Genomic DNA, 25,910 nt, shown 5'->3' on the forward strand with positions numbered 1-25,910 from the left:
ACATGAGGAAGACAGGGGGCAGAAAGAGATACTGAGACATGAGGAAGACAGGGGGCAGAAAGAGAGACTGAGACATGAGGAAGACAGGGGGCATTTGAGACACACAGAGAAAGAGGAAGACAGAGTGAGAGACAGAAAGAGAGAGAGCGTGTGTGATTACAGGTCTCAGCAAAAGGCCGTCTTGATGCTCTATCCGGTCCTGGAGAGATGGATAGGTAGTCTACACAGTGTCCTAGGGAGATGGATAGGTAGTCTACACAGTGTCCTAGGGAGATGGATAGGTAGTCTACACAGTGTCCTAGGGAGATGGATAGGTAGTCTACACAGTGTCCTAGGGAGGGGTCCAGGTGTGAGGGAATGGGTCTTGTGCTGGGGGTGGTGGAGGGGTCCAGGTGTGAGGGGATGGGTCTTGTGCTGGGGGTGGTGGGGGGGGGGTCCAGGTGTGAGGGGATGGGTCTTGTGCTGGAGGTCCTGGAGTGGGTCACATACAGGTGGTCCCCTCTGGAGAACAACGCAGCTGCTTCTCTAGAACACAGCGCAGGTAGGTGTACCTGGGAAAGAGAGAGAGAGAGAGAGAGAGAGAGAGGGAGAGAGAGAGAGAGAATTAAACATAATGTCAACATTCCATGAATTAATTGTACATCATTGAGATACAGATTAATAATGACAGGACCTGAGGGGGGGGGGTCTTTATTGATCACACATGACCTATCGTGAGAGGCACACAGCCCAGCACACACATGCAACTTTTGTGGGAAATTGTTGTGGAAATTGTTCCCTGCGTTTCCCCCATCCCAGCCGTCCTCCTCCAGGGGAGTCAGGAGCAGTGGGCAGCCATCGTCCCAGTGCTCAGTCCAGGTCCTGGTCAGGGACCGGACTGAGGAGCTGTTCTGCATCTGTTCTTCTGCATGTTTTTCGTATTGGGTTCTTTTGGAGGAAACCCTTGTGAACACAGGGAGAACACAGCACAGAAAGACCCGGAGACCTTCTTGCTCTAAGGCGACAGTACGAAGTATTGTACTGCGCCACCGTGCCGCACATGAGCCATTTTGGGGTTCAGAGTCTTGCTCAAGGACACTTTGGAACACTCCGGAAGCTGGGATGGAACCAGGGACCTTGAGATACCCAGCCGGGGGCTCTACCTCCTGAGCTACGTACCTCCTCTTGAGTTTCTGGACCTCCCGGTCCTCCTCCTCCTTCAGCTTGGTGATGAAACTCTGCAGCACTGGCATCTCAAACTTAATGTACTGCGCCACCTAGTGGGAGGGAGGGAGAACACAGTCAGAAAACCTACAGCTCACAGGCTGGACAGGAGCTCCCCTCAGTACAACCAACGCTGAAGCAGCTGTAGACTGCTGGTTGTGTGTGTGTGTATGTGAGTGTGTGTGTGTGTGTGTGTGTGTGTGTGTGTGTGTGTGTGTGTGTGTGTGTGTGTGTGTGTGTGAAAGAGAGACATTGTTTAAACAGGAGGGTGGGTATAGTGTTGGGAGGGTGGATATAGTGTTGGGAGGGTGGATATAGTGTTGGGAGGGTGGGTTCAGTGTTGGGAGGGTGGGTATCGTGTTGGGAGGGTGGATATAGTGTTGGGAGGGTGGGTTCAGTGTTGGGAGGGTGGGTATAGTGTTGGGAGGGTGGGTATAGTGTTGGGAGGGTGGATATAGTGTTGGGAGGGTGGGTTCAGTGTTGGGAGGGTGGGTTCAGTGTTGGGAGGGTGGGTATAGTGTTGGGAGGGTGGGTTCAGTGTTGGGAGGGTGGGTTCAGTGTTGGGAGGGTGGATATAGTGTTGGGAGGGTGGGTATAGTGTTGGGAGGGTGGGTTCAGTGTTGGGAGGGTGGGTTCCGCGTTGGGAGGGTGGATATAGTGTTGGGAGGGTGGGTATAGTGTTGGGAGGGTGGGTTCAGTGTTGGGAGGGTGGGTTCAGTGTTGGGAGGGTGGGTATAGTGTTGGAAGGGTGGGTTCAGTGTTGGGAGGGTGGGTATAGTGTTGGGAGGGTGGGTATAGTGTTGGGAGGGTGGGTATAGTGTTGGGAGGGTGGGTTCAGTGTTGGGAGGGTGGGTTCAGTGTTGGGAGGGTGGGTATAGTGTTGGGAGGGTGGGTTCAGTGTTGGGAGGGTGGATATAGTGTTGGGAGGGTGGATATAGTGTTTGGAGGGTGGATATAGTGTTGGGAGGGTGGGTTAAGTGTTGGGAGGGTGGGTATAGTGTTGGGAGGGTGGGTATAGTGTTGGGAGGGTGGGTATAGTGTTGGGAGGGTGGGTATAGTGTTTGGAGGGTGGGTTCAGTGTTGGGAGGGTGGGTATAGTGTTGGGAGGGTGGGTTCAGTGTTGGGAGGGTGGGTTCAGTGTTGGGAGGGTGGATATAGTTTTGGGAGGGTGGATATAGTGTTGGGAGGGTGGGTTCAGTGTTGGGAGGGTGGATATAGTGTTGGGAGGGTGGGTTCAGTGTTGGGAGGGTGGGTATAGTGTTGGGAGGGTGGGTTCAGTGTTGGGAGGGTGGGTATAGTGTTGGGAGGGTGGGTTCAGTGTTGGGAGGGTGGATATAGTGTTGGGAGGGGGGATATAGTGTTGGGAGGGTGGGTTCAGTGTTGGGAGGGTGTGGATATCAAGGCTGTCCCGTGATGAGTGCGCTGAGCAGTGATGACACGGCTGTCAGGGAACCTTCTAGATCTTCTCTGTTTCTGGACACCAGTCCTCTGGGTGAGGATGAGAGCTTCCCTGGACTGGGGGGAACCTGAGTTTCTGAGGATATTATAACTGACTGACTGACCTCAGGAAGGGCTACTGTAATAGTTTGTGAGGATATCATAACTGTTTGACCTCAGTAAGGGCTGCTGCTAGTGGTGCTGAACATCATCCACCAACAGACAACGCACAGAGGAATCTAGTAAAGTTACAACAACAGACTGAACATCATCCACCACCAGACAACGCACAGAGGAACCTAGTCAAGTTACAACAACAGAGACAGCTACAAAACTGGACTGGTCTAAAACTACAAGCAACGCTGGCTAGCCTTCTGGCTGATCACAGATCAGATCACAGTCTCTCTCTCCATATTCAGGAGCTGAGCAGTGGATGAGAACACAGTCCATTTGACAGTGAGGACATAGTCCCTTGGACAGCTCCAGACAGATCACGCGTTCTTCCAGCGAGGCTCAGTGTTTCTCTCTGGTATCCCAACACGTCTCTCCTCACTGTCTGCCCCATGACCAGCATTCAGTCACTGAGTCTTAGTCTCATATTCTGAATGGCTACTGTGTGTAAGGAGACGTACATTACAACACATGATAGAACTGTTGACTTATTAGTTCATCTTAAAAATCTACAAACAATCTTGTGTCTCAACCACCATATGATGCCTTTTCAGATGTTACAGCTAATACACCAGATGTTGTTGTTGTTGTTGTTGTTGTTGTTGTTGTTGTTGTTGTAGATGAGGACACTAGAGAAGCTACCATTTTAAAAGATGGATGTATATTCAACCACAGTCTGGAAGAGGCATTCCTTACCAAGGTTTTAAAGTACCAAGGATGCTATTATACAGCTTGGGTACAAATGTAAATTGCTGGTGTTAATATTTGGAAGTGTACTGTAGGTAATGTCCATAGATGATCTGTGAGGGGCCTGCAGACGGCAGGGATGTCCAAGCCTGAAGCTACAGTCAAGCCTTGGCAAGAGACGCTGCTTCCTGTGTCCATAGACTGAGACTGGAAACTGATGTTGAGATTCCCACAGCTTGCGCTTCTATTATTGTTTGTGCTCAAGGATTCCTTGTCAAATGTGAACACAAATAAAGATATTAAAGTGTGTGTGAGTGCGTGTGTGTGTGTGTGTGTGCGTGTGTGAGTGTGTGTGAGTGTGTGTGTGAGTGTGTGTGTGTGTGTGTGTCTTACGTCGAAGGTGACCTCCTCTCCCAGATCCTGCTCCATCAGGAAGATTCTGGACACCTGCTCACACGGACCCTGCAGAACTCTCAGAACCAGGGGGTGGTCTCCACGCTTCAGCTTCACACGCTCTGGAAAACACACACACACACACACACACACATGAACACACACACACACGCACACACACACATGAACACACACACATGAACACACACACACACACATGAGCACACACACACAGACATGAGCACACACACACGCACACACGCACACATGAACACACACACACGCACACATGAACACACGCACACATGAACACACACACACACACGAACACACACGCATACACTCACCCCCGCTGGTGTGTACGAGGTAGAGAGCGAAGTCGTCAGGGCTGTTCTCAATCTTGAATTTGTTGAGGAGAACGCGCAGCACCTGAGGTGTGGTCATACAGCTGTTTATACGAACATTAGTCACCGAGCCATACGCTGGGGTAAACACTGCTGTCTGGAGAGAGAGAGGGAGGGAGAGGGAGGGAGGGAGAGAGAGAGAGAGAGAGGCAGAGAGAGGGAGAGAGAGAGAGACAGAGAGGGAGTGAGAGAGAGAGAGGGAGAGGGTTAGGGTTAGGGTTAACAGTGAGTTAACAGCTCGTGTGGCGTTGATGAGGCAACTGGTCCAATTAGGCTGGGGCGCCGGCGCAAAAACCCTGTGTATGGCAGCCCTAGACCTGGTCTACTCCACCAGTGAATACTGCGCACTGGTGTTGCAGCGCTCACACTCGCCTCATCGATCCGCCTATCAACGAAGCCTTGCACATTGTGACAGGATGCCTGCGTCCCTGTTACGTATTGTTTGTGTTGGCTGTGTTGTTTTCTTTTGGGCCCAGTATGTGTTTGGTGTTGTCTTGGTGTTGTTTTTGTCTCCCCCTTCTGTTTCTTCATTGTCAAGCTTCTAGCAGATGCGGCCGCCTGGTTCCAATCATCATTCATCATTCACACCTGTTCCGGTTCTCCAGCCCACCTCCCCACTCATCCAATCGCCTGGTGTCCCTCCCCTATATATATGGCCTTTTGTGTTCAGTTCTGTCTCTGCTACCTGAGCGGTGGCAGAGCTTTGGGTATGTAGAGCGGGTTTGGTTTTGTTTAGCTTTCTTGTTTGCGTTATTGGTTAACCTTTTGTTGGAGCTTCAAAGTAGTGTTATTAGTTGTTAACCTGATCCTTGTTTTGCTTAACAGCCCACTTTAGTTGTATTCGTTTGTTTGTGTTTTGTTAACCCTTTTTGTCTGTTTGCACACAGGGAGCAGTGAGCAGGCCTTAGACACCCCGGGGTTTCCATTTCTTTCACCACATGTAGTTATTTTCTGTTAGAACCCCAGTTTTAGTTGTGGTCACCATTCCTTGTATTTCGTTGGGTGCTTTGCACCTGTTAAGGGAGGGGCGGGATTTATGTTTGGTTCTTTATTTTGGTGCCACATTTAGTTTCTCACTGACTTCCCTGTGTTGCCTTTGTTTAGTAATAAATTCTTTATAACATATTCGTCTCTTGGTTTTGTGTACTTGCACCCTCACTGACCCATTGTGTCGCCCTATGTTGTGCTCTTCTGCCTCGAGCCACCAGGGGGCGTAACATAAATGGGGGCTCGTCCGGGATCTGTGATCCCTTTGTGATCCCGTTGTGACATTTGCCCTGTAGTCATGAGCGCCTTTAATTTGGAGGAGTTTCTTGGTGATCCTTCTTTGGAGCGCATAGATCGCTGTAGGAAAGAGGATTTGAGGGCTATTGCGGTCCACTTTGATGTTACTTTTTGAAGTAGCCTGGTAAAAGCTCAGCTGAGAGAGGCTGTAGTACATTTGTTGGTTGAACGTCATGTTTTGGGTACAGGTGAAGGTGCTACTCCTATCTCTGACCCGCACAGTTCTCAGCAGCCTCCTATGGATGAGCAGGTAGGGGAGATGAAGGAGTCTGAGTTGTCTGGGTCCGAGACTGGGACGGCGTCTGAGGAGGAGGAGGCGAAGGAGGAGCCCGCTCTGATGGACAGTACTCCTATGAAAGAGGCTAACCCTCCTCGTACGTTTAGACGGTTTTCTCTTCCCCGGTTCTCTCCTCCCCCCTCCCCTCCTGGAGGAGGTGATGCCCAGCCTAGCTTGAGGTTAGTTCGTTTGCAGTTAGAGGCGAAGGAGAGGGAGAGGGAGGCTCAATTCAACCATCAGTTGGCTATTCGGAAGCTGGAGTTGGAGACAGAAGTAAAACTGAAGCAAATGGAATTAGATGCTGTCACTGCTCGTTCCATCCAATCCTCTGGTTCCATTCCGTCAGTCTTACACTCTCCGCCGTCCTCTAGTCTTGCTAAGACAAACGATTCATCCGCAGTTGCGGGTGGTTTCAATGTCAGTAGACATATAGCCTTAGTCCCCCCGTTCCGTGAAGCAGAGGTTGATTCCTATTTCAACGCTTTTGAGCGTGTCGCTACCTCCTTGCAGTGGCCAAAGGCAGTCTGGGCTCTACTATTACAATGTAAGCTGACAGGTAAAGCCCAGGAGATATTAGCCTCACTATCCTTGGAGGATAGCCTGTCCTACGAGACGATCAAAGCAGCGGTTCAACGTGCCTATGAGTACGTCCCAGAGGCGTATAGGCAGAAATTTAGGTTCTATCGAAAGCAAAACCTTTGTTGAGTTTGCCCGTGACAAGGAGACCCAATTCAATAGGTGGTGCAAAGCCAGCAATGTTACTGACTTTAAGTCATTGTCGGAGTTGATTTTGATTGAGGAATTCAAGAACTGCTTATCAGACCGTCTGGTGACCTATCTGAATGAGCAGAAGGTTAAGACTATAGCACAAGCTGCAGTGCTTGCCGATGAATTTGTGATAACCCACAAGCAGACATTTTCCCGTAGCAAGAGGAGTTCAGCTCCCTTTTCCTCTCCAGCAAGAGAGCAGGCTGGTGTGCACCGCCCGTCATCTCCCCGGTCTACTCCATGGTTCACTCCCCGGTCCGTCACACCACGCGCTGATGAGGAACGAGTGTGTTGGCATTGTAACCAACCTGGCCACGTCAGGGCCTACTGTTTCATGTTAAAACATAAAATGTCGCAGCCCAGCAAACACCCCAAGGAGGTTGGGTTGGTACAAGCAATAGCGCCTCTGCCACCACAGTTGGGTGGAGTGTACGGTTCATTGGACCCTGATTACGCACCGTTCTTGTTAGAGGGGTGGGTGTCTCTCAGTGGTACGGCGGCGGCCAGTGTTCAGTGTGTATCTTGAGAGACACGGGAGCAGCCCAGTCTTTCATACTCTCCGACATTCTGCCTTTTTCTGAAAAGTCATCCACTGGGTCTAGTGTTTTGGTGCAGGGCATTGAAATGAGTTATGTGTCGGTGCCTCTCCATCTGGTGCACCTTAGTTGTGAGCTAGCCAGTGGAGTGTTTAAGGTTGCCGTGCGTCAGTCTTTGCCAATCAGAGGTGTAACGTTTTTGCTTGGTAATGATATTGCTGGTGGCAAGGTTATGCCAATGTTGGAGGTTCTGGAACATCCCATTGTTCTACAGCCTGATGTGTTGGCCCAGAGGTTTCCTGCAGTGTTCCCTGTGTGCGCAGTCACCCGTGCGCAGGCACGAAGACAGAGTGAGGTAGTTGACTTGGCTGATACCATGTTCGCGACTGAGTTATCTGGCGCGTCAGCTACCCCAGTTCCATCTATAGCCACTTCGCCTACTGCTGAGACCAGTGCTTGTACTCAGAGCATTCTCCAGAGACAACCCTTGTGTCCGAGCATACCCAACTACCTATGACACGCAGTCATCTCATGTCCTTTCAGAAGACGGATGTTGGGTTGACCAAGTGTTGGGAGGCTGCTCGGGAGTTAGACATGGGTGTGGCTACGAATAAGGATGTCAACTATTTTGTAGAGAATGATCTCCTAATGCGGAGATGGAAATCCCACCGTGAGTCTGACAGTGAATGGAACACAGTGGTTCAGATTGTGGTGCCCACACCATATCGTCAGTCGGTTTTGACTCTGGCCCATGATTGCCCCTGGGCGGGTCATTTGGGCGTCACCAAGACCTATGACCGCATATTGCGCCATTTCTTTTGGCCAGGTCTAAAAAAAGATGTGGTTTGTTTCTGCCGTGCGTGTCATGTTTGCCAGGTAGCGGGAAAGCCTAATCAGGCGATTAAGCCTGCCCCTCTGCACCCGGTTCCAGCTATTGGGGAACCGTTTGAGCATGTACTGGTCGATTGTGTTGGTCCATTGCCTAAAACAAAATCTGGCAACCAATTTTTATTGACCATCATGTGTATAGCCACCAGATACCCTGAGGCAATACCTCTTAGGAAGATAACATCCCAATCTGTCATAAAAGCCCTGATCAAGTTTTTTTTCGACATTTGGACTTCCTAAGATTGTGCAAACTGATCAGGGAACTAATTTCCTGTCAGGGGTATTTGAGCAGGTCTTAAAATCTCTTTCTATCTCTCACAGAATCTCCAGCGTGTACCATCCTGAGTCCCAGGGGGCGCTGGAGCGGTGGCATCAGTCTTTGAAGTCAGTGTTACGAAAGTACTGTACAGAGAGTGGTAAAGACTGGGACGAGGGTGTTCCCCTGGCTCTCTTTGCATTGAGAGAAATTGTGCAGGAGTCGTTGGGTTTTAGTCCTGCTGAGCTGGTATTTGGTCACACTGTAAGGGGTCCTCTACAGGTGTTAAAGGACCAGCTCATGGGCACGAGCAGTTCATCTGACCCGAAACCTGTGCTTTCATACGTCAGTCGTTTTAGGGAAAGGTTACATGAGGCTTGTAGCATGGCTAGGGATAGCCTTTCATCTGCTCAGAATGACATGAAGTGTCACTGACAAGCGCGCTCAGTCGCGTTCATTTGAATCGGGTGATTCAGTGTTAGTCTTGCTGCCGATTGTTGGTTCCTCAATGTGTGCTCGGTTCTCTGGACCATATACAATCGAGCGCCGGCTAAGTAAAACAGACTGTGGTAAAAACCCCTGATAGGAGGAGGAACACCCGGGTATGCCATATCAATATGTTGAAGCGCTTTTATTCCAGAGAGGAAGCTCAGCCTACTGTGCAGCGTGCGCCTGTTGTGATCACGCCTGCTGCTTTGGCGTCAGTTGTCCCCTCTGGTGTCTCAGTGTGTGCAGTGAGTGATGAGGATGGTCTGAGTCTGCGAACCGTTCAGCAGCAGACTCCTCGGTTGTGTAACTCAGACATGTTAAATAACCTTCATTCTCTCATGCCTCATCTTAGCCGAGAGCAGGAGGCTGACCTACTCCAGCTCATTTCAGAATTTCCCTGTCTGGGGATGTTCCCACGCGCACTAAGGTACTTGTGCATGATGTTGGCGAGGCAAGGCCTATTAAGCAACACCCTTATAGAGTCAATGCCACCAAAAGAGCTCAGATGGAACAGGAGGTTGCATATCTTGTGCAACATGATTTAGCGCGCCCTAGTTCTAGTCCCTGGAGCTCTCCTTGCCTACTGGTGCCTAAGCCAGATTCCACTGTCAGATTTTTCACTGATTATCGTAAAGTTAACCAGGTAACCATCCCAGATTCATTTCCTATGCCGAGAGTAGATGACTGTATTGAGACCATCGGTTCAGCCCAATTTGTCACTAAGCTAGATTTGCTCAAAGGCTATTGGCAAGTTCCGCTGTCACCTCGTGCCTCCGATATTAGTGCATTTGTAACTCCGGATTCATTCTTACAATATACGGTGATGGCCTTTGGCATGAGAAACGCTCCTGCTACATTCCAAAGACTTGTCAATATTGTGTTTTCTGGGGTGTCCAACTCTACTGAATATTTGGATGACGTAGTTATTCACTCGTCTGACTGGTCGGCTCATATGTCCTCGCTGAGGACTGTGTTCCAGCGTTTATCCGATGCGTCGCTCACCTTGAATTTGGCCAAATGCGAATTCGGTAAAGCGACTGTCACTTATTTAGGGAAACAGGTGGGTGGCGGTGAAGTGCGCCCCCTAAAGGAAAAGGTTGCTGCTATTGAGTCTTTTCCTGTGCCGGCTACGCGCCGAGAGTTGCGCCGATTTCTCGGCATGACAGGTTACTACAGAGGCTTTTGTAGAAATTTCTCATCCGTTGCAGCTCCACTGACTGATCTTATTAGTCCTTTAGTTCCAATCGTATGGACAGATAAGTGTCAGGCGGCCTTTGGCAGCTGCAAAGCGCTCTTGTGCAGCGCTCCGGTTCTTATGGCTCCTGACTTCAGCAAGCCTTTCTCTATTGAGGTGGATGCTAGTTCTACTGGGGCTGGTGCGGTGCTGACTCAGATGGATTCTACTGGGTTGGTCCATCCAGTTGGGTATTTCTCAAAGAAATTCAGTTCCAGCCAGAGCCATTATTCTACCATCGAGCAGGAGACTTTGGCTTTGTTGCTTGCGATTCAGTTCTTTGAGGTCTATGTTGGGTCTAGTGCTGAGCCTGTGGTCGTGTTTACTGATCACAACCCACTAGTGTTTTTACAGCGTATGTACAACCACAACCGACGACTAATGAGGTGGTCTTTGATTTTTCAGAATTATAATTTGGTTATTCGCCACAAGAAGGGCAGCGAGAATATCTTTGCTGATGCCCTGTCTCGTGCGTAAATTTGTGCACCCAGAAGCTTTATTCTGATGGGGGGGATTGATGTAATGGGGAGGTTTGGAGTGTCGTCAGCTGTAGGCTGACTCTTTGTGGGGGGAAGTGTTACGTATTGTTTGTGTTGGCTGTGTTGTTTTCTTTTGGGCCCAGTATGTGTTTGGTGTTGTCTTGGTGTTGTTTTTGTCTCCCCCTTCTGTTTCTTCATTGTCAAGCTTCTCGCAGATGCGGCCGCCTGGTTCCAATCATCATTCATCATTCACACTTGTTCCGGTTCTCCAGCCCACCTCCCCACTCATCCAATCATCCAATCGCCTGGTGTCCCTCCCCTATATATATGGCCTTTTGTGTTCAGTTCTGTCTCTGCTACCTGAGCGGTGGCAGAGCTTTGGGTATGTAGAGCGGGTTTGGTTTTTTAGCTTTCTTGTTTGGGTTATTGGTTAACCTTTTGTTGGAGCTTCAAAGTAGTGTTATTAGTTGTTAACCTGATCCTTGTTTTGCTTAACAGCCCACTTTAGTTGTATTCGTTTGTTTGTGTTTTGTTAACCCTTTTTGTCTGTTTGCACACAGGGAGCAGTGAGCAGGCCTTAGACACCCCAGGGTTTCCATTTCTTTCACCACATGTAGTTATTTTCTGTTAGAACCCCAGTTTTAGTTGTGGTCACCATTCCTTGTATTTTGTTGGGTGCTTTGCACCTGTTAACACTAGCAGCGCCAAGCATTTGAAACTTACCAGCATAGCTGGGGGGTGGGTCAAATGCCCCCGCAGTCTTTAGAATGGGAGGCTGTTATTGACACACAATGGCCGCTAGATGGCGCTCGTGTGTGTGTTTGTGACACCGGCTTGGGCTACAAATAGATACACCTGTCTAGAAATAAGATGGTCGTGTCTGGGACTACGTTTTCCCAAGCCCTATTATCAAATAGAAAGCATATCACTGATAACACTTGAAAAATAAGAACACATTGGCGCAGTATGATGTAGGACTATTCACCTATTGAGCAATTTATGGATAGATTTATGGATGAATTCTATGTTTACTCAGGCCCGGTCGGATTTCTGGCTAAGCCGCTGGGGTAGGCTTGTGTTGCAGTTTTATTTTCGGAATTTGAGCTGAAAGGCATTTTTCTTAACATGTATTATGATATATAGATATATATTATACTAAATAAATATATAATATTTGGGCGGGTTTTTATCGCATTGGGGGGATTTGGAGCACTCGTTGGGGCTGCAGCACCAATCTGGCAATCCGGCTTGTTTACATCCGGACGTGACGTATGTAGCACCATTCTGTGGAGGGCAGTAATAGTTGCATCGACACTGGCCGTAAGAAGAAGTGATTGAATACATTTTCCGCATGTTTGTTGTATTCTATTTGACATGTTCCTTTGCCTCATTTAGCACCAGCTGCAACAATCTCCTCCAAATCCGTTCTCTCCGTTAGCAGGGCTAACGTTGCACTCAGTAGCTTGTGCTTATTAGCTAGGTTTGGTAAAACGCTTGTGCAGTGGAGGGGTTCTTTTGGGGGCATTATTGGATTATGCCAGCTAACGTTAGTTCCCAAACTTGTTTGATAACTATTCGATGCAGTCTGCCAGGCTAGTGCCTGTCGCCGTTATGAATGAGACGGCCCCACTTTAGAGACGGCCCCAGCTTTTGTTATCTTTTAACTTCAAATTAACGTTTTTGTCTTTTGGGGCAAACTCTTAAAATAATATAATACGGCATGCATAGCTAGCGAGAGATATGCCCCCGCATCATTTTACAACCTGTATTGTTCGACTTTGCAACTACTTGCTTGCTAGCTAGCTTGGCTAGCCTAACGTTGGGTGTATGAAGCTGGATAGTGGCCATGATTGCACCACCCTCATCCCACGATGGAGGCTATCAACTGGGCTTGGGACTTTGCCTCTCATCGCTAACTGGCAACTGTCCCGGTTGAGCTAATGGTAGGTAACGTTAGCTAGCTCAAACGTAGTTTTTTATTAGGCTATTATTAGCCTATCCAACCTATGTTATGTAGTTGTAGGTGCTGCTGTATGGGTGGGGTTGGTATTTGCAGAGGGCTACAAACACAGCGTGACGCATGAGCACAGTTTTCTATGCAATATAAAGGCTACTGAAAAATAAATTGACTCCAACAATAATCTGATTCAGTTAACATTTTATTTTTGAATAAGTGGCTCTTGTGGCTTAGAATAAGGGTCTGCAAGTGCAATGGGAAAATATCGACTATTCTAGTAGGCTAGAGTTTGTCCATGTTGCACATTAAAATTCAGGTATTGCTTAGCCTATATTCACATTTACTGTAGCTTCCTCAATGGGTCAAGACAATATACAATGTAAACATTTACTCAGTACAATAAATATCACAGCCAAGAATAGATGTGAAAGTTGTGATCAAGATGCATTGGACTTGGCCGGCTTGTGGATTTATAGATCTTTCAAACCTTTATTTATGCTCGAGAGGCACTGAGGTTGCCCTCATTTACAGTGACGATGAGCGATCTTGCACCCAGTCACTGCAAAACTGTCAGCTAGCAGTCTAAAACTGTCAGCTAGCAGTCTAAAACTGTCATCTAGCAGTCTAAAACTGTCAGCTAGCAGTCTAAAACTGGCAGCTAGCAGCCTAGCCTATTTGCAAAACTGCTGCAAACGTGTCACCTACCATCCTAGGCTATTTGCATGTCAATGTAGGCTCATTGAGAATTCTGTGAATGGTGGGGGTTGTAGTGAGCCTGCCCACTGACTGTGCAAAACGTTGGGTTAGTGGACGAGTGTGCCTGACAAATGTGAAATTAGCAGAATCGTATTGTCTAACTCAGTAGTGGTGACCGCCCATGACTGTTGCTCTCGATGTAATTTTGTGTGTGGAAAAACGAGACAGTGCCAGTTTCCAGTGCAATGTTGTTGTTTTAGGCTTAGCCTAGCCTAGCCTAATGTGTGGCTGAACAGCCAGTCAACCCCGTTGTGATTTCAGATTATTTTCAATCTCACGCACCGTTCCTTCATGGATCACAAGGGTAGCCTACCTACACCGAAACCAATTCAATTGGGTGATAAGTGATATATATTATAGTGATATAAAAACATACATGTTCCAATAAAATGCCACATCAGATGCCACAAAGTAAACATCATCTCATCACTTAGGAGAGTTGGCTGAAATAAAAGGTTGCTCCCTCTCCTTTGACATTCGCTACCAGCAAACAGACAGCTAGGCCTATTTGCATGTCAATGTAAACCAGTGGGGGTTGGGGAGGGCTACAACGTATGGCTTGGTTAGGGCATGCTGTGGCTGAGGAGATAGATGAGATCATGGAGGACTTCAGCATCCAAGAGAAGGTTGTGGCAGCCACAGTTGACAATGCCTCCAACATGGATGTTGCTATAAAGAAGCTCCACCTCAGGGGTGTCAAACTCAAATACACAGTGGGCCAAAATGTAAAACTTGAACAAAGTCGCGGGCCAACATTGAACAAATGAAAATTTTAATATGGACCCAAACAAGGTTTGCTTTAACATTGAATATGCACTTATCACTTTCGCTTTTGGTGCGCATCAATGGTGTGCACTAACATATGTGAATACGCCCTCAGACACAAGTGTTGGTGCTCCATCTGCTCAGTAGAGAAGCTTGTAAAACCCTGACTGTCCTACAGCCAGGCACACAGACAGACAGCCGGCATGCAAACAGACAGCCAGGCAGACAGGCAGGCAGACAGGCCGGCAAGAAGGCAGACAGGATTGAATGAACAGGAACAGAGCAAACACAGCGGCCGGCTAGGTCAACACAGGTGTCTCCATCACAGTGAGACGTTACATAACGTAAAGCTTCTGTTTTCTGCCTTTCTTTTCGCCATTTTTAAGAAGTGGTAACACGGTTACAGTTGTAGTATGAGATTGCTATGACTACAGTCACAGAAGAGAGGGCGTTTCTGGGTCCTGTCTTGATTGACGCGCCAAAACAACAGCAGAGCATTATGGGATTTGTAGTATTAGCGGTGAATGCGCTGTATAATACTGGCGGGCCAGCTCTAGTAGTCATTTGGTATTGCCTCGCGGGCCAAATATAATTACACTGCGGGCCAAATTTGGCCCGCGGGCCAGAGTTTGACACCCCTGCTCCACCTTGTCACATTTGGGTGTATATATATATATAAATGAAATAGCATAGAAAAGTTAGTTAAAATAGCCAAATTCATCTATAATCAAAGCCTAAAATACAATTATGTAAAATACATTTTTTAGTAAATTGTTGTTTTTCACTTTACTTTCCCCAAATGTAATACTGGGATGTAATAATACTGAATAATGACTACACACCACATAAACCTTCATGGAATGTCTGGAAATAAAAAGACCAAGGAAACAGGTTCTCTTTCTCCAAACGTATCATTTACTTGTAATTTTTCACTGGAATGAACAAACAAACAATGGACTTGTTACTCCATAAATTAATAAAATCAATAAATAAACCATCTCATGAGTGTATCAAGCTATGAACAAGATATCTGATAGCAAAGCCGGTGGTCTTGAACGCATCTCAGCAGAACCAACTAGGATGGAAACTGGCGTGGATAACGTGGCTGGTGTGTGCTTCTCTTTTCTGAAAAATACAAAACAGAGAAACAACATTAATGATAAATTAGATTTATAAAGCGCTTTTCAATACACCCAAGGACGCTTTACAAGAACAGAGAAGACCAATGAGACAAAACAACAGGCAGGACTAACAACACAGGGTAAGCTAACCGAGTAGGTAAACTGGCCAACTAAGGCCTGGGCCTGGGCACGCGCGCGCGCGCACACACACACACACACACACACACACACACACACACACACACACACACACACACACACACACACACACACACACATACTCTAGTAGAGCACTGGCAAAACAGACATTCACTGGCAAATTAAACATGCATTGTTGGATAGAAAGATGTATATTTTGCAGGACGTAAATCATTAGGCCTACTTTAGATTTGGTTTTGACAGAAACAAGAAGTCGGCGCACTTTGGAGAAGCACAGCCGCGCCTAGGCCGGATTCATAGTCGACGCAAACTACATAAGCAAACTACATAAGCAAACTACATAAGCAAGGCCACGCAAGATGTAGTGCGCACCAATGATGTTTCCATGACGACGGCTGTAAACAGGAGTAGACCGGCTTGAGATGTAAACAAGACGTAAACATGGAGATGTTACAACGCCTGTTGCTCATAGCACTAGTGCTTATTTATGTCTCTTGTCCTCTTATTTCGGTTATTAAAGTTATAATATTTCAGTTATTCAGTCCCTCATCACCTTTGCGCTAGCTCGATAGCTAGCTCGCTAGCTAGCTCGCACTCCACTGGAGAGTCAAGTAAACAAACAGTGCGCCCCACAATGCACAGCGCATCTGACTACGGGGTCTTTTTAGGTCAAACATCCGTCCGAGAACGGGCAGTTTCACACAACTGGAGCGCCCTAGAGATCGGTTGCGACCCATGGATGTAGGTTGTGACCGCTCCGAAAACACCTCTTCAGGAGGGTCTCGGAGTGGCTGTTTTAGTGTGCACTTGTCTGCGATTGTTGTGTTCACACAGGCCCATACAGAGTGCTCTCGGGCCCAAAGCTCGTTTGGTGCGCACAAAACTATATGTGTGAAGACACCCTAAGTTACTCCCTTTACGCACAAATATAATGAGCGGATATTTATTCTTGATAAGTTCATGAGGTAACTTACAGTAGGATTGATCATTTTGTGTGCATAAACAGTGGCTAAGCATAAAACATAAACACACAGAGCTAGCTAACATACAGTGCTAACATAAACAGTGCTAGCTAACATAAGCAGTCGGCAACATTACAGTAACGTCAACATTACGGGTAAGAATGGGCTAATGTTAGCGAAGCTAGCCAAACTTACATCATCGACGAGATCCAAATTGTTGTCACGTCTCCAAATCCCCCAAGCTCCTCTTCTGATGAGCTGGACTCAAAGACAGCCTCTAAAACCTCAGCACATCTCCTGTTTTTTGTTTGTTTGCTCATTTTATCTCCTCCGGTAGCCTAAGTTCATTCAGGTAACGTGCCGGCTTCAAAACATCCTCCCTTAGTTGTTTGCAAACCACATGGCCCAGGTTTATCCAATGGGGGGCTCGCTTGATAGAAAGTGGTGAATAATGTGGATGGTCATTGGTTTATTATGTCTGAGACTGATAGACAGCTGAATCCATGGGGAAAGCTCCAACCAATGGATTCAGAGAAGGCGTCGTATGATGCCCTCAGGAACCAATCATAAACGCTGTAAATCTCAAGACACGAAACAGACCTTATACACAAAACAACGGTGTACAATTATGTATATGATTTCTGTGCGTGTTGATATGGCGGAAAAATCTATAAAAACGTACGACGCCGCGCCACCGTGGGCGCAGACTCCAGAGGGATAAAGCACAGTTCTTTTTACTCACACCAATGCTCCTATATAATTATAATTATATTATACTCCCAGTTATATTATATATTTGCTTTGTCCAGATTGCCAGTTGAACAAAAACGATCCAAGTGCCAAGTGCAACATTGTAACATATTATTCCCTGAACCAATGCAAACGATCTAGAGGGTTGAATAGCCTCCCCCTAGTAATTTTGCATTCATTCAATAGCGTACATAAGCATTCACATCCATAAACATAAGGCTGTGTTTTCAAGACATTCACAGCATTTCAAAATTCAACATTTGCATCATAGACTATTGAGTGCTATTCGTTTGAAGACATTTGACCTGTGTTGAGCTGATAGCATACGTTTTGAGATTAAACATAGTTTTATCTAAATGAGCCATTGTGTGAGTGTAACCTTTTGCATTCATTGTTGAAATCACATATAGTCTACCACAAAAATATTATTGCTGTGCACATTCTTATATCCATATGTAAGGATGGATTATTCATTCAACCTTGATTCCTATTAAAAAAAAAACATATTGATGAACCTAGGCGACATCTGCTGGGAGAAAGTAGCATTGCAGCCTTAAAGTCAGGTAAAAAAAGATGGCTGACCGGCTTTTAGCCAGAATACACTAAAAAAATGACCAAACTACCTTTTCCTGGTGGGATTTCAAAGTTTCAAAAACACTGACACGTAAAACGCACATATCTAGGAAAAGTCATGAAAGCAGGGCGCTGTAACTTGAACGGTTGCAGAGAATTATTTTTTAATGTAGTTGCATGGGTCACCTTGACCCACCCTCAGCTATTCTAGTGTTAAGGGAGGGGCGGGATTTATGTTTGGTTCTTTATTTTGGTGCCACATTTAGTTTCTCACTGACTTCCCTGTGTTGCCTTTGTTTGGTAATAAATTCTTTATAGCATATTCGTCTCTTGGTTTTGTGTACTTGCACCCTCACTGACCCATTGTGTCGCCCTATGTTGCGCTCTTCTGCCTCGAGCCACCAGGGGGCGTAACAGTCCCACTCCTGTGGACAACCTTCCCATCCTCGCAGGCATCCAGCCCGCTGGCCTCCGCCGCACAGGAACCACAGCACGTCTCGCCTGACAGGCTCACTGCAACAGCGGAGCCTCCCCGGCGTCTCAAGTCCAGACACCCTTTTATTCCTGCCACACGGGATCTCCTGCAGCAATGCAGAGATCTTAACATCAGCGAGGCAAGATGGGCGGACCACACCTGGCGTGCGGAGTGGGAGGTCGCAGGTACTCATCCAGGCCCTGGTCATCTCCCGCCTAGACTACTGCAACTCCCTCCTCGCTGGGGCGCCGGTGTCAGACATTAAACCTCTGGAACTTGTCCAGAAAGCTGCTGCTCGCCTGGTGTTCAACCACCCCAAATTCTCCCACACAACTTCCCTCCTCCGTTCCCTACACTGGCTACCTGTAGCGGCTCGCATCCAGTTTATAACTCTGGCGCTACCTACAGGGCAATGAAAGGAACAGCCCCCTCCTACCTCCAGGCCATGGTCAAACCCTACACCCCCTTCCGACCGCTACGCTCTGCTACCTCAGGGCGACTGGTTGCCCCGTCACTCTGAGGCTCCTGCGGTCAATCGACACGGTCACGGCTCTTCTCTGTCCTGGCCCCGCAGTGGTGGAATGAACTGCCCACTGATGTCAGGACAGCAGAGTCGCTGCCCATCTTTCATCGCAGGCTCAAAACTCATCTCATCAAGAAGTACTACAACAATCCTCCCGCCTAAGCACTTATTGTATTATATTATATTGCACTGTACTTTAGATTGCTATTCTTGCACTTTGCCTTCAGCACTAGATTATGCTCTTAGTCACTTGTTTTAGAGAGAAGATGCACTTGTGAGTTCTGCCAAGAAGTAGTACATTGGCTCTTCCTACGTTAAATGCAATTATTGTTAGTCGCTTTGGATAAAAGCGTCTGCTAAATGACTAATGTAATGTAATGAGGTGAACACCTCCAGACTCTGTGATTTCATCCCGGCCGTTGGTCCTTCCCCTCCCGGGATGGACTTACCCAGACCGGCGTGGGTGAGGCTTAATCGCCTCCGGACCGGCGTCGGACGCTTCCACTCATCGATGCACAGATGGGGCTTGGCATCCTGTGCGGTGTGTGAGTGTGGCGCTGAGCAACAAACTGCAGACCACGTCATCCAGGACTGTCCAATATATCGGACACTCACGGAATGCATGGCCGTTGCATTGTGTCTCCACTAACCCTGGACCTGAGGTTCAAGAGACTCAAGTTTCTAACACCTGAACAAGTCCTGAATGTGCAAACCAAAGTCCAAACACTGGCACTCAGAGTGAGACGGGAGATGATGAATGAGCAGCAGCAGCAAGATGACCAACCCTCAGTCCTTCTGCAGCTGCTGGACCTGCAACTCCCGTCTCTCTGCTTGACTCACTCCTCCATTCCCAAACCAGCAGTGAAGAGGAGGAGCAGGAAACTGATCTCACCAGCCACGTGAGGAATGAAGTCACATACTTTCGAGAGAAACCCCTTGGCAAGAAACAAAGTCCAATACATTGGTGGAAGGCTCACCAGGATAGATATCCCACCTTGGTCCGGCTAGCTAGGTCCTACTGTACTTGTGCATTCCTGGCACCTCAACACCATCTGAGAGGCTGTTCTCAGCAGCAGGCAACTTCTAGGAAGAGAGCTAGCCTTAGCCAGGAGCATGTAACATGCTATTCTAGCAAGAGAGCTAGCCTTAGCCAGGAGCATGTAACATGCTATTCTAGCAAGAGAGCTAGCCTTAGCCAGGAGCATGTAACATGCTATTCTATTAAGAGAGCTAGCCTTACCCAGGAGCATGTAACATGCTATTCTAGGAAGAGAGCTAGCCTTAGCCAGGAGCATGTAACATGCTATTCTAGGAAGAGAGCTAGCCTTAGCCAGGAGCGTTTGGACATGCCAACCTTTTGGCACTGCAATGGAAATTTTATTTTTTACACTAACACTTGAGTTCTAGTTAGGAAAATTGGAGTTGAAGCATGTAGGCCTGCTTATTGAAACCTTCTACCACTATAGCCTGTGGCTTGTTGTTAAAGCTATTTGATGTAGCAAAGCCTGTTAAGACTGTATTATAAAAAAATAAAATAATAATAATTTTATTTATTACTATTCTCAGCTCAAGTCCATTCAAGCAACTTTAAAATAGGCCTACCTGTTTTTTTGGGCACTTTATGAACAGAAAAACGAGTATATATCTTTTGCACATGCTGTATACTGTAGGTCTGATTTGGAATTCATGTTGGTTTTTGAATAACATTTTGGGGAAAAAAAGTCTTATCAGATTAATCGATTAATTAAAAAAGAATCGAGAGATGAATCGATTATGAAAATAGTCATTAGTTACAGCCCTAGTGTGTGTACAGTACCTTGTGGTTGTAGAAGTGTGTAGTGGGTGTACTAGTGTGTGTGTGTACCATGTGGTTGTAGAAGTGTGTAGTGTGTGTGTAGTAGTGTGTAATAGTGTGTGTGTACCTTGTGGTTGTAGAAGTGTGTAGTGTGTGTGTAGTAGTGTGTGTACCTTGTGGTTGTAGAAGTGTGTAGTGTGTGTGTAGTAGTGTGTAGTAGTGTGTGTGTACTGTACCTTGTGGTTGTAGAAGTGTGTAGTGTGTGTGTAGTAGTGTGTAGTAGTGTGTGTGTACCTTGTGGTTGTAGAAGTGTGTAGTGTGTGTGTGTAGTGTGTGTAGTAGTGTGTAGTAGTGTGTGTGTGTACCTTGTGGTTGTAGAAGTGTGTAGTGTGTGTGTGTAGTGTGTGTAGTAGTGTGTAGTAGTGTGTGTGTGTACCTTGTGGTTGTAGAAGTGCCCGTTGATGGAGAAGCGGTGTCTTCGTATCCTCCTCTGGTCGCTAGGCGACCGTCTCTGGCCACGCCTCAGAACCCCGGCGTCACTCTTCGTCCTCAGGAGCTGGGCGGAGTTCTCATATTCCTCTGACCAATCAGAACGCAGGGCGACATCGAGAAGGGAGGAGTGAGTGACATCATGTTAAACCAATCCAAACTGGCTTAGGAACCCTGCATGCCTGGGCTCAAACACTATTTGAAATACTTTCATTAATGTCTTCTCTGTGTATCTGGCAAAGAGGGATCAATGGCACAGAGGGATCAATGGGCTGTTTCAGAATATGGAAATCCCGCCCATCTGACACTCCAGGAAGTCAACGCTAAAGAACTTGAAACTATGTCTGACAGAACGGGGACCCCAGCCTGGTCCATTCAGACAGAACGGGGACCCCAGCCTGGTCCATTCAGACAGAACGGGGACCCTGATGTCGGTGAGCCGTCTTCTCGGGCTGTTCAGTTTGGTCGGCGCTGATTGGCCAGGTTGGACCAGAGGAGTGAAGTGACTCGGATGGCACTGAGGGGCGAATTCACTAAAGCAAATTGCGCCCGCTAATTGCACCATTACATTGCGCGTCAGTTGCGCCAGCTATGTGCTCCGTTTTAAAAACCTATTCACTAAAGACATTGCGCTAATAATATCCCAGCGCAAACACGCCCATTCGGTGTTTGCAGCTGAGTGCAATTTGCTGCTGATATAGGAAATGACTATAAATACTGCGCATACAGCGCATACAACTCGTATGCATATCATTGGACGATGGCAGACAGAAAAAGAAAGATACGATTTTCAGACAGCGAACTTGAAGGCCTCACGGACGAGGTTCAAAAACATGTCTCACAGCTTTCCGCAAAAAATATCACGACTGCAGCAAAAAATCATATTTGGGGTTTAATTTCCCAATCAGTCAGTGCCATTGGTGTGTGTAAACGCGGAAGACTGCAAACAGAGGTGGAATGATTTGAAAAGACGAACAAAGGAAAAATTGTCATTTTATGTTATGCAAGTTGCAGCACGATGATCTGGCATACTTTTGGGGGAGTGTATAACATTGCCCCACCGGTACGATCTAGGCATCTAAACGGCTTTTCAGGATTCCAAATGTGCACTCAATCACACCGCGCATCCTGATGTGAGCCCAGTTGTACGCCGCCTCTCCAACGTTGGAAGGATTACGCACGGGAGTCATCATCCATGGCTGAAGATGATACCTGCCGTCACCTATGATACAAAAGCAAAATATTTTCAAGACCATTCAAATAAAAAAAATATTGTGTAGGCTATGTTTTTATTTATTTATACCTATATCGGCCCCCAGCCGTTCAATGAACAGCTATAGGGAATGCGCAGTTTCGCGTATAGACTATTATACGCACAGTTTCGTGCTATGTAGGCTATTATAAATAAGTATTATTCATTGGGGGAGCTTGGACTCGCTGGGGACGGGTGGAGAGACTCATAGTCAACTGAGCCTCCCCAGACGCGACTTCATCCTCCAGTTGGCTGAAGAGCTGCGCGCTCTGGTGTCCAAACAGCTACCGCGGTGGTTCTAGTGTTAAATCAAAAAGTGAACTTCTTCTAAATATTCTCTCACGAACAACATGCCTGGCGTTGCGATGCCTTCGCCTCGCAACAATCACTGCTGCCATGATCAGCGGACAGGCTGGCCGCGACACACCCCTTGCGCTTAAATACCACCACGTCTCTGAAAACGCAATTCATTTCACTTTAACTGCGTGAGGCAATTTGCGCCGATCTTTGTGAATTGGGCGGGTTTTGCAATAATGTTCATTTGCATAGAAAGGGGAACATTCTCCGCCCATATTACCTAATTTAAATATGAGCTAATAACACCGGCGCAGAGAAATGCAATGACGAACGCAACGCAGTTAACACCGTATTTCACCCTTTGCGAGGGCTTTGTGAATAGCAAACATAATTTTTGACTTATTTGCACAGGCTTTGCGTCAGGAAAAGCTGCGCAATCCTTTAGTGAATTCGCCCCTGAGTGTGTCGCTCCGCACAACACTCCTGCTCGCCCAGGCGCCTCCAGCAGGCAGAACACTAGCTACCTGAACACGCATGTCTAGCTACCTGAACACGCATGTCTGAGTCTCAATGTTGCTAAGACAAAGGCATGTTCTTCTCTAAGACCACTGTGAAGCCTCCAAACGTGGATATCCTTATTAAAGGGAAAAGGATTGACATAGTCACTGACATTACATATCTTGGCGTGTTATTGGATTCCAATTTAAACTTCAAAAAACATGTACAAAAAAAGATTAAAACTATTAAGTACAATCTAGCGAACTTCAGACATATTAGAAACTGTCTTTCTCTCGGTGCCGCCAAGATATTTATTCATGCTATGATCCTCTCCCACATGTCGTATTGCATGTTGGGGGCGGGCTGGTGAAACAGTAACACGACCTCTGCAGTCCTTATACAAACAAACTTTAAAAACTCTAGACAAAAAGCCAATGTACTTTCATCACTGTAGGATACTGGAGAAACACAACCTCTTGAGCTTTGAACATTTCAGATCCTTTTCAAACATGTGTATGGTTTTCAAAATCCTAAATGGCTTGGCTCCTCCTCCATTACTGTATGTGACCTTGTGTACACCCGTTCAGCAAACTCCATTAGGTCTTCTAGAATAGTCTCTACAAAAGACTGCAGTATACCATTCCGCCCAACTGTATTTGGGCAGTCAGCCTTCTCTGTGAAAGCTACAAATCAGTGGAATGCTCTGTCTGAAGAGGTCAGAGGATGTAGCTCTGTGAGCACTTTTAAATCTACATTGAAAAGCATCTTAAAAGCTGGTCAGTCGTACACTCATTGAGAGCGACTGGCCTCTCTCTGACAAGCATACATCTGTGTTGTGTTGTATTTTCTGTGTTCTCATGTTGTTTTTATTCTGTATCGCTTGTTGTGTTTTATGTACTCTGACCTGTCAACGGGACTGCAGATGCAAATGAGCTTGAAGCTAGAATCTGGTACAGTGCATTATATGCTGTCATAGTAGTCTATGCGTAATGGATATGTTTTAGCTGTACGCTGTCCCTTTTAAATAAATAAATAAATAAATAAAATGAAAAAAATATGATAAGGGGCCCTTCGCCGACCCTGTCCTGGGCCCCAGAAGATGGCGCTCTGACGGCCCGGCCCACCCCAGGCCCCACCTCCGCCCTCCTCCTCGTGCTCTGCGCTGTCCTCTGGTTGGCTCTCAGGCGCCGTCACTTCCACCGTGGGCGGGGTCTGCTGCTGGGTGCCCTCTGTGCTGTTTCTGTCATGAGAGGTCATGAGAGGTCATGTTCACATCAGAACTGTCTCTCACCGTACTGTAGCGCTCCCACCGTTCTATTTAAACTTCTGAGAATAGAAAAGAATAAAATAGAGTAGAATAAACTAGAATAGAATAAAATAGATTTGAACAGAATAGAATAGAATAGAAAGTTTATTTGCCATATAGGCTATTACCAGTACAGGTACATTGGAGTTCTTGTTATTGCTTGTCCTTATAACATCTTATCAGCACTAATCAGTTCCTCATTCTGGTTCCTAAGTTCACAACTAGACATTATAATTATAAGGTTCCGAAATCTGGCAATTAACTGTAGTCTAGTAATCTATTAAAGTGACCCTCATCTACTAATCCATCCAATCGTGGATGAATGAAACGCATGTTCAGGTGAGACCGTCCCTCTGTCTCTCACTCCTGGTGTTCTCAGCTACATGGTGACTGCTGTCTGGGGAACGGGGGTTGATGAGGGTGTAATAACCTAGTCTTTAACGGAACCATTCTTTCTATTAAGAAATAATTATATATATATAATTAATTTGGACCCCAGGAAGACTATTCTGTTGCTTGTGCGTCGACTAATGGGGACCAATAATAAACAATAAACAACAATAAGAACACCCAGCTTTCACACTCACATATGTAATGGAGCCATACATGTGAATGTCCAGGGTTTCCACTATAAATGTTCAGCTGGGTTGTGATGAGAGAAGTTAGTTAGGTTGTCTATGCCCAGAGCTTCCTCTCTCTCAGACTGACTCTATTCAGGTCTGAACTGAACGTTCTCCACACTGTGTGTAAATATACACCAACATCATCTGATACATTCCCAGTCCTACTGTGGTAACTGGAGCAGAGCCCAGGGGAGAATACAAGAGAGAAAGGAAGAAAGAGAGAGAGAGAGAGAGAGAGAGAGAGAGAGAGAGAGAGAGGGAGGAGGTGAAGGAAAGAGAGAGAAAGAGTGAGAAAGGAAGAGAGGGAGGGGGAGAGAGAGAAAGGGAGGGAGGAAGGGAGAGAGAGAGAGAAAGGGAGGGATGGAGAGAGAAAGAGAGGGTGGGAGAGAGAGAGAGAAAGGGAGGGATGGAGAGAGAGAGAAAGGGAGGGATGGAGAGAGAGAAAAAGGGAGGGATGGAGAGAGAAAGGGAGGGATGGAGAGAGAGAGAAAGGGAGGGAGGGAGTGACAGCCTACCCCTGCGTGTCCAGGGCACAGCCTGAGTGCCAGGATGTGGATGAGGGAGGAGGTCTGATTCGCTCGTGATCATCCTGCATCTGAAGCCTGATTGGTCGACGCAGACCCCAGGAGATATTCAGCAAACCCTCCACAATCAGCTCCTCTTCTTCCTGTCAAAGGCAGTCGAGCCATGATCAACACTGACACACACACACACACACACACACACTGACACACACACACACACACTCACACACAAACACACACACACTCACACACTCACACACACACACACACACACACACTCACACAGACTCACACACACACACACACTCTCACACACGCGCTCTCTCACACACACTCACAAATACACACACACACACGCTCTCTCTCTCTTTCACACACACACACACACACACACTAACAGTTATTAGTCCCTTGGGACAGGGTGAGTTACTGAGACGAAGGAGGGGGATATTAAACCACAAAGAGAGAGAGAACTAGAATGAGAGAGAGAGAGAGAGAGCGAGAGAGAGAACTAGAATGAGAGAGAGAGAGAGAACTAGAATGAGATAGAGAGAGAGAGAGAACTAGAATGAGAGAGAG

General features: G+C 46.9%; 1 protein-coding gene across 1 annotated transcript in view; it reads right to left on the reverse strand.

The window, feature by feature from the left end:
- Positions 1–415: 415 nt before the first annotated feature.
- Positions 416–25,910, reverse strand: part of rassf2b (Ras association domain family member 2b) — a 27,930-nt gene continuing 2,435 nt past the window's right edge. The window contains exons 3-9 of the mRNA XM_084440387.1: positions 25,323–25,474; positions 24,015–24,118; positions 20,779–20,921; positions 4,239–4,392; positions 3,892–4,013; positions 1,159–1,256; positions 416–551 (exon numbers count right to left, since the gene is read on the reverse strand). Coding sequence (XP_084296513.1) covers positions 482–551; positions 1,159–1,256; positions 3,892–4,013; positions 4,239–4,392; positions 20,779–20,921; positions 24,015–24,118; positions 25,323–25,474 — 843 coding nt within the window. The 3' untranslated portion in view covers positions 416–481. The remainder of the gene's footprint in view (positions 552–1,158; positions 1,257–3,891; positions 4,014–4,238; positions 4,393–20,778; positions 20,922–24,014; positions 24,119–25,322; positions 25,475–25,910) is intronic.

Source organism: Borostomias antarcticus (assembly GCF_949987555.1).
Source record: "Borostomias antarcticus genome assembly, chromosome: 6".
Classification (NCBI taxonomy): Eukaryota; Metazoa; Chordata; class Actinopteri; order Stomiiformes; family Stomiidae; genus Borostomias; species Borostomias antarcticus.